Genomic DNA, 8,018 nt, shown 5'->3' with positions numbered 1-8,018 from the left:
CCCTCCCCTTCTCCTTTTCCCTTTTTCCCTTTGGTGAGGCCCCAGATGGCCATCCTCCAGACGATACCCCTCCCACCTTCTGCCTCTTCACCGCTGTCCCCTACACGTACCTGGTGGTAGGGGCTGTAGGCTGCTGCGAAGTAGGGCTGGGAAGGACTGTAGACTTGGTACATAACATCCAGACAGCTCATGGCTGGCCGCGGCCGAGAAGTACTTTTTTTCTCATCAACTCCTGTTCTGCAAAGTGGAGTAATGCTTCGGGGGAGGGAGGTTCCCGGGGGTTAAGAGGCACCACGCACTGGTGGGAGGAGTGAGGGGGGATGAGGCCGCGCTGGGCTGTGCTGACACCCCCTCCCTGCCTTCTTTCCCTGCCTTCCGCCCTTCCTATAGCGTGGCTCCCTCCCGCAAATACGCCGGGACTGGAGGGGATCCCCGTCCGCCGGGGGCCTTTCAGCCCCGGTCCCGGCGGGTGGCAGAGGAGGAAGGAACAGAGAGACCCCGGTGGGGTCGGCGGAAGATGAGGGCTTACCCAGCGGGTCAACCCATCTGCCGCTGCTTTTGGTTTTATTTCATTTCTTTCACTACATTCGGCGTGCCTCCTGTGCCGGGTGCTGCCCCGCTGCCCCCGGGGAGGATGCCCCTGCCGCCCGTCGGCCCTCGCTCCTGGCCCGGGCGAAGTGGAACTCCGGGAAAGGCAGGGATCTGGGTGACCCCATCCAAATTCCATCAAGTCCGGCATTCGCTGGAAAATGCCACCTCCAAAGCCACACGAGTTGAGAGGTCTGATAAACCGAAGGAGGAAAAACCAGTTGCTCCCGAGGAGGATTCTCCCCAGAAACTTTTAAATCACTACAAATCCCGGGAACGGCGATACTTTTGCATTCAATAGAAACTAAAACAACGCCGGGGGCAAAGTCACGTCAAAACAACAAATTATCGTGAAGGTAAACTGGATTTACTCCCTGGCTTTCTGCTGAATGCGACACACAAAGTTGTAAATAGGTGAATGTATCTTCACTGCTCATTTTAAAGGAGTTGCGTATGAGGCAGATAATTTTTTTAACAGAGATGTAAGTTCTCATTTCAATATCAACTCTTTGAAATGTTCAGCTTCATGGTACGGGTCACAACTACTGTGAGAAGAGACTCATCTTGTTTTCTTTTAAGCACCTGTAATAAAGCAGAAAAAATATAGGAAATACAAGGGAAATAATATTACTCAGTTTTCAAATGATGATTGGTTACGAAAATATTGGGGGAAATCTGAAAAGAATGAGCACTATGAATTTTGAAGACCTGGAAATGTTTAAACTAATTTTAGCAGAAAAATATCATATTTAAAACAAAGTGTTGACTCTACTTTGTTTTCGTCAAAATGCAATTTTTACATTCCAAGTGTTAGAAATTGTTTTGAATGCCTGCTGTTCACCAAAATCATATTTCAGTGCCTGATGATCATGTTTCAATGTTTTCTGCACCAGGTGCAAGGTTTAAAATTCATATTTAAACAAATTTCTTTCTCTGTATTCTTGGGAATTTGGGAAATTAGTTTTTCATACTGCAGTGCAGCCTGAAACACTGTGGCTGTGACTTCTGCCTCAGTGTTGCTCCTTCCCCCATCAGACCCAATTTTGTGTTGGTGGTCAAGAAAATGAGGCTTTAAAATAAGAAATGTAACTTATAGTCTATACTTTTATTTATCGTGAGCAGTAAGCAAATAATCACAGTAGAGGGAAGGACTCACTCAGTGGCTGGTGTCCAAATTAAAGCAGTCAGCTAAAGAACAGCCCTTCCCTCCTCATGGCAAGAGACCGAGGGATCTCCCTTGGGACAACGGGATCTCACTTCTCCTCTGTGCCCCTGCTTGTGAGAGGTAGGGAGCTTTCCTAGCACACACAGACCTGTGCCTGTCTCAAAGGTAATGGTGTGCTGGGCAAGGTACCAGAAAAGGCCCATTTCTCAGAGGTTAAGTCCTATGAACACCTGCTCCAAAGACACAAAATGCCCTCCTGCTCTTCAGACCAGCCCTTCACTGGGACTCTGTGCCATAGCAAAGGTAGGACTAAGGCTGAGCACTCACTTGTGTGGGAAAACCCAAAGTGTAACAGCAAAATGTGTGACTGGGTGCTGTGATGTGACAGATGATCTTCCCCTGGAGAATCTCTCCTTGGGGGCTGAATTCAGGGGTTTTACCTCACGCTCAAGTATATGCCAGGGGAATCATGTCTGATGGGGCTTGGTATGAATTAGGTCTCTTTTACAGACAGTTACTTGGCTGTAAAACTGTGCAGTGTAAGACACAAGTAAACTTCAGTGTCTTAATGCAGAGCAATAAAAACATTCATGCAAAAATGCTGGCAGTATTTTGCCTCTTTGGTGAGTCTGTGAAATTAGTCGTGGTATAGGAAATTATCCTGGGAACCCAGGGTCAGAAACTATATTCACTAACGATCTCACTGTGCATTTACAATTATATACAAACAATCTTCCTTGGTGTTAACTAAAGAATTTTAGGTGGATTGAGTCACATAAGGAATTACAGAAACTTGTAAAGAAACAGCTGAGTTGCCTCAGAGGGAAAATTATGACAGCAGTAAAGGAAAGCACAATTTTAGAAAGGACATGGGTTAAGAACTGGCTGTGTCCCATCACACCACTGGCCTAGTCCTAAGCCATACACTGGTAAATGTTTCACAGCAGTAATATGAATAGAAAATCTTGTTCGGAATAAAGAATGATAGGTTCTGATAAACAGCAAGATGCAGAAACTTGCCTCAGAAAACATTCCTATATAAAGCAAGTCAGTGTTATCTTCTAGCTAAGCTGGAACACTTTACAAAACAAAAATCAGGTGCTACCATGAATGGTTCACCAGACAAGCAAACAGACCATGAAACAAAACATCAACATTCAGAAACACTGGGACAAAAACATGGTAGCACTGACCACATTAATTGTTCACCTTCCCTGGAAATCCTACATCCAGTGCCAGCCTGTCAGCCCCTGGTGTGTGAAGGTTTGAGCACTGGGTATCACATTCAGTTAAAGGATTAAGTGTTTATCATCCAGAAGGGACATTCCTGATATAACACTCTTGCTGTTCCTAATATACTTCTTTAGAAGCTCAGGGAGACTGTCACTGTTTCCAGTAATGCTGTTCTAAGTAGAAGATACCATGAGGTGTGTGGAGAATCCAGCCTTAGCTGCAGCAATTTGCCACTCTGCTTAGCAGCCTTCAGTGTTTTTCTCTTCCAGCTTGGGTTGGCTTGGCTTCAGCCTCCAGCTGTTGGTTCATGTAATGTCTTAGTTCACTTATCTAAACAGTCCTTTTGTATGTAATATTTTCTCTTATGAAATTGATTTTATTCCATATAATATTTTTTCCTGCCAAAATAGATGGAGCTCCTTAACTTTCTACTGCAGTTCCTCTAATAGTTTTTGTACCATTTATTTGCAACATACATAATTTTTCAACATTGTTCTAAAATATTGAGGCAAGAATTTGTTATCTTTCTAGTGTTTGTCTTGCTGAGAAATACCTGCTTTGCAACTGATGATTATAACTATTGGGTTTTTTTGCTATAACACAAATTTAAAGACATGACACTGATGCGCTCTTCCACTGTGATGACCACTGTATTTTCAGTATTGATTCTACAGCTACATAAAAGACATGGACTTCTTGGTGGTGAAGAGCCGATCGCATTGGGAACCTCCTGGAATTTCTTCTAAACTCTCACATATCTGACTGAGATTGCAAGTAACTAGGCTGAAAACTGTGATGATCCTATGTGAGCCTAGGACACCTCCTCCTGATGCCTTGAACAGTCATCCTTTCTAAGACATTTTCCATCACTTATCTTCCCTGGTCGTAGATGTGCAACTCTTCAAACAGCTCCATTCATGTGCTATTTGCTCTTGAGAATGCCAAGAGGCTCAGCAATGGGCTCAGGTGTTGCCAAATATCCCAGTTCCCACTTTACTCACCAGCCTTCTTGTTACTATGTTACCTGCCAAATTTATTGGTGTGATTTCATTTCAACTTTCAATTTACTGATGATCTTCTTGCACAGTCCACAAACAAACTAATACAAATATTCCTATACGGTGCTCATATACTGTACTCCTATGTGACAGTAGTCATATTTCTAAATACTGAAGACTGTGTTTTGACTTGTTTCTTGTATTTTTTGTCTATTTGCTGTGTGTATTACTTATATTGAGCAGTACCAGCTCCATGAGATGATAAGTTCAGTTTCACTAGTCTTCCTATTCCTGCTCTCTACTTTACTCTCTAATGCCTCAATCTGCCTGTAGGACTCAGCACATACCTAACTTATAGCTGAATGCACTACTTGTGAGTTTATGTGGGTCAAATTTGCCTGAAATGAATTAAGATAGATAATGCTGTTCCTCTTTCTTATCTTGTCAGTCTTTGTGCTCCACATCCCTAAAAGCTTTTTGTTTTTTAGGGCTTGGCAACTGTTACCATGGTGTTCTCAGGGATGTTTTTGAGGTCCAGTCTCTGGGTCTGTATTAATGCAGAAGACTTTAGGCTCAAGAGCTTCTTGCTTGGTAGTTTTTGTGGATACTGAATTAACTGACATTAAAGATAAAAAGTCAGTATTATAAATGTAGTAAAACACAAAGTAAAAATCAGGGGACACATATCACTGACTTCATTGTCTCTTTCACTGTCCTGAAAAACCTGTGTTTCAATTTCAGAGAGTTTGTATAGTTAATTTTCATCTTCCTTTGAAGGTATGATTTTTTTTCCTCTTTTCCTTTTTTCCACCTACTCCTCTAAGAACTAACTGTTAGCTGCTCATTAGCCCCATGCTTGGCTACCGTTTGGTGTGCCTTTGTGCATGTGGCAGCACGTCTGCTCCAGTGACACGCTGTGCAGCAGCTGGAATGCACGCCATGATTTTTACTCCATGATGTATTTCCAGGGGAGCTGCAGCCCAGTCCAGGGTGCAGCATCTGGCACATGTCACTCACCCGTCCTGCCCAGCCCTGATGGGCCAGAGGCATCACCTGTCTCTCCTCTACTGATGGCGGCAGATGAAGAGATCATTGTGCAGGGCTGGAAGGGAAATCCAGAGCTGTCATGAGGGAATACACTCACACGCATGAGAACACACTGAATGCATTGAATTTAGGGCTTGATTTTGTGACAGGAAAGTTCGTGGAAGTTTTTTCCCAAGTCAGCATAGGAACAGACTCCAGTTTTCCTTCAGAGGCAGAAGCAGCAACTTTTCTGATGCAGGTGTTTTGGCACATTCAGATCTGACCTGATCTTTTCCCCTCTTTTCCCTTCTCAACACTGACTCACCAGAAGATAAATCTGGCTTGTTCTGAGATTCATTCACCAAGATATATACTTTTTGTATTTGTATGTAATATCTACAACACATATTTTTTCTCTGCTCAGAGCAGGAAGGTAAGTTCAGTGAAAATTTTCCTTAACAATAGCCTCCATGCACAAAATAGGAGGGATTTATGTTTTATTTTACTTTTTTAAAAAATTCCTTCCTGTGAAAGCAGAAAAAGTTTGTGTCTGCACTCTTTTGAGGTTTCTTAAGCGCCAGCCCTATTAATACAGGCACTAAACTCCTGATGTAATTGTGATATGTAGATCCCCTGCAATGTCCAGTCTCAGTGATTTTGATTGCACAGTCATACCTTTGCACGTTTTGTTTTGAAAAAGAAAGTGGTATTATACAAAGGCTTTAATTCCTGTAAATGCTTTCATTTTAGAAGCATATTTCTTTCCACTCTTCTAGACAATATTTCAGACAGAGGGAGGTAGGTGGCAGAGGAAGACTGCAGCTTGAGAAAGTAAGTGGCTCGATGCAAGGAGCAACAGGAAAATCAGGTTTTCAGCAGAGCACAAACAGGTAAGGTATGTGTCTTTTAATGTCTGTACAGACTTTAGTATACTGCCAGCAATATGAAACTGGGATGAGGAAAAGAAAGGCTCTCATTTACTTCTGTGATCAAGTCTTCCTCAAGTGGAAACTTCAGTTGCTCAGGGCAGGCAATATTATATCATACAAAAGGGGCTCACTGCTTCACTTCTGTTTTACTCAGTGTGTATTTGGCTAAGCTTTGAGAGAATCCCACTAGAAAATGGTAACAGACTATATTTTAAGCAACAAAATTGCAAAATAAAATAAAAAGAAAATTCATAGCAAAATACTGGAGGTGGAGCCATGCTACAGGGAATTGTATTCTTGTTGCCTGGAATTGCCCCAAATAATGTAGCTCCTGGGTTAAGTGTAAATAGGGATGATTCCAGGGCCTGGAAAATGTCTTGACTTTATGAAACAGCACAGAGACTATATTTATTTTTTTTTTAAATGGTTATATTTAATAGACAACTTAGTCCTCACAGCTGCAAAATCCAACTCCATCCCATTTCTCAGAAGTGAGACTTGAAAAACAAACAAGAAGGAATGAGGAAAACAGTAAGAAAAGAATGAACAAACATACTGACACTACAGGTATGACTGTGTGAGGGAGAAGGGGATAAAATATGTTCTTTGATTTTCATAATATCTAGATATTGCAGTCCAGTCCATTGAAAAGCAGTGTATACATAGTCATATTGTAGCCCACATGGGAATTCTGACTTAGTTTCATATTGGTATCTGTGTAAATTTACCTCTTTTAATATGAAACGATATTAGTATGCAGATGACTTATTTGTAATAAATAACAATGCTTCAGACTCTATTGAGGACATGTAGTTTGTGCTTCATGCCCTTGCTTGCACATAAAAATATTAGAATAAGCATGAAAGAAATTTAATCCCACACCAAAAGCACACCTTCAAAGGCAAATGATAATGCTCATATCAGAGCTCGTGTGCTGGGATCTTCAGGCAGGATGGTCCTACTTTTTAAAGAAGAATCTCTTCTCATGCTGAGGCAGGCACTTCCCTGAACTACCAAGAGTTTTACAAATACATGTGAATCAATCAGTGAGCTGGCACAGCAGGTAAGACCATGAGTTTAGAGAAAGTAAGCCATTCTCATACCTCTGCTGAAGAAAGATTGTGTGCATTAAAGAACTTTTTGTCTTCTAAGTTAAATTGATGCAGATACTATTTTAACAAATCAAGTTTTTGAAATGCAGATCCAGATTTTATAGCAAGGTAACAGAATGCAATTTTCATTTCTGAAAGATAACACAACTGAGGAAAACATTAAAAATTACCTTTCAATTTTTGTTGAAGTTCTGTATATAGCTGGTAAGAGCCAAACACATGGTTTGGCACATACTTAGAGCTGCTGCTTCACAAGAAATTAATAGACAGGACTCATTTAGCCTCAGAATTTGGCATAATTTTTGAATGACATTTTTCAGAAATTGATACAGACAGTTCTCTGGTGAGATGGGAGCATGGTTTATTGTAAAGGAGAGTATGAAATCTGAAGAGCTGGCCAAATGAAGAGGGCAGCAGAAAGGTAGCTCAAAGCTATTTCTGCATCTCTGTCTGTTGAAATAATATGACTGTTGTATTAAATAAGCTGGCTTGTCCACCATTAAGGCATCAATTCTTTTGTTATACTGTCTATTGCTGGTCACAGGGACAATTTCACCCGTCTGTGTGCCTCTTGTCCTGATTTGATCCTTTACTTCCAGCCTGGGAATAGGCTGGGACCTGGCTTTAGTGGTTTTGCTGTGCAGGGATGCTGCTGCCTTCAGGAACCCTTGTGCACCTTCCTGGGGAAGGCAGGTACTTGCTGAAGCAGCGGCCGAGGGTGATTTCCAGGGCAGTCAGAAGCACTCAAGAAAAAGCTGTTGGGGAAAGCCTGCCATCAGCTCTATGCTCCAGAGGAAGATCAGGGTACTCAGGAAGCCCTTGCAGCTCTTTTCTCTCCCACATGTGGTGTGCCTTGTCCCAGGGACAGGAGCTTGTCTTTCAGCGTGTGGCTCCAGCTGGCACGTGCCAAGCCATAGTTCAGTCTCTCGCCTTCCAACACCCAGCAAACTCCACAGTCCTCGCATTC

At 42.2% G+C, this 8,018-nt stretch overlaps 1 protein-coding gene across 1 annotated transcript in view; it reads right to left on the bottom strand.

Annotated features, from left to right (window-relative positions):
• The window catches only part of VGLL2 (vestigial like family member 2), a 6,487-nt gene extending 6,296 nt beyond the window's left edge, over window positions 1–191 (bottom strand). Inside the window, exon 1 of the mRNA XM_031066722.1 lies at window positions 77–191. Coding sequence (XP_030922582.1) covers window positions 77–191 — 115 coding nt within the window. The remainder of the gene's footprint in view (window positions 1–76) is intronic.
• Window positions 192–8,018: the final 7,827 nt, after the last annotated feature.

Source organism: Geospiza fortis, unplaced genomic scaffold (genome assembly GCF_000277835.1).
Source record: "Geospiza fortis unplaced genomic scaffold, GeoFor_1.0 scaffold98, whole genome shotgun sequence".
Lineage (NCBI taxonomy): Eukaryota > Metazoa > Chordata > Aves > Passeriformes > Thraupidae > Geospiza > Geospiza fortis.
This window is presented reverse-complemented; position numbering and strand designations above follow the sequence as displayed.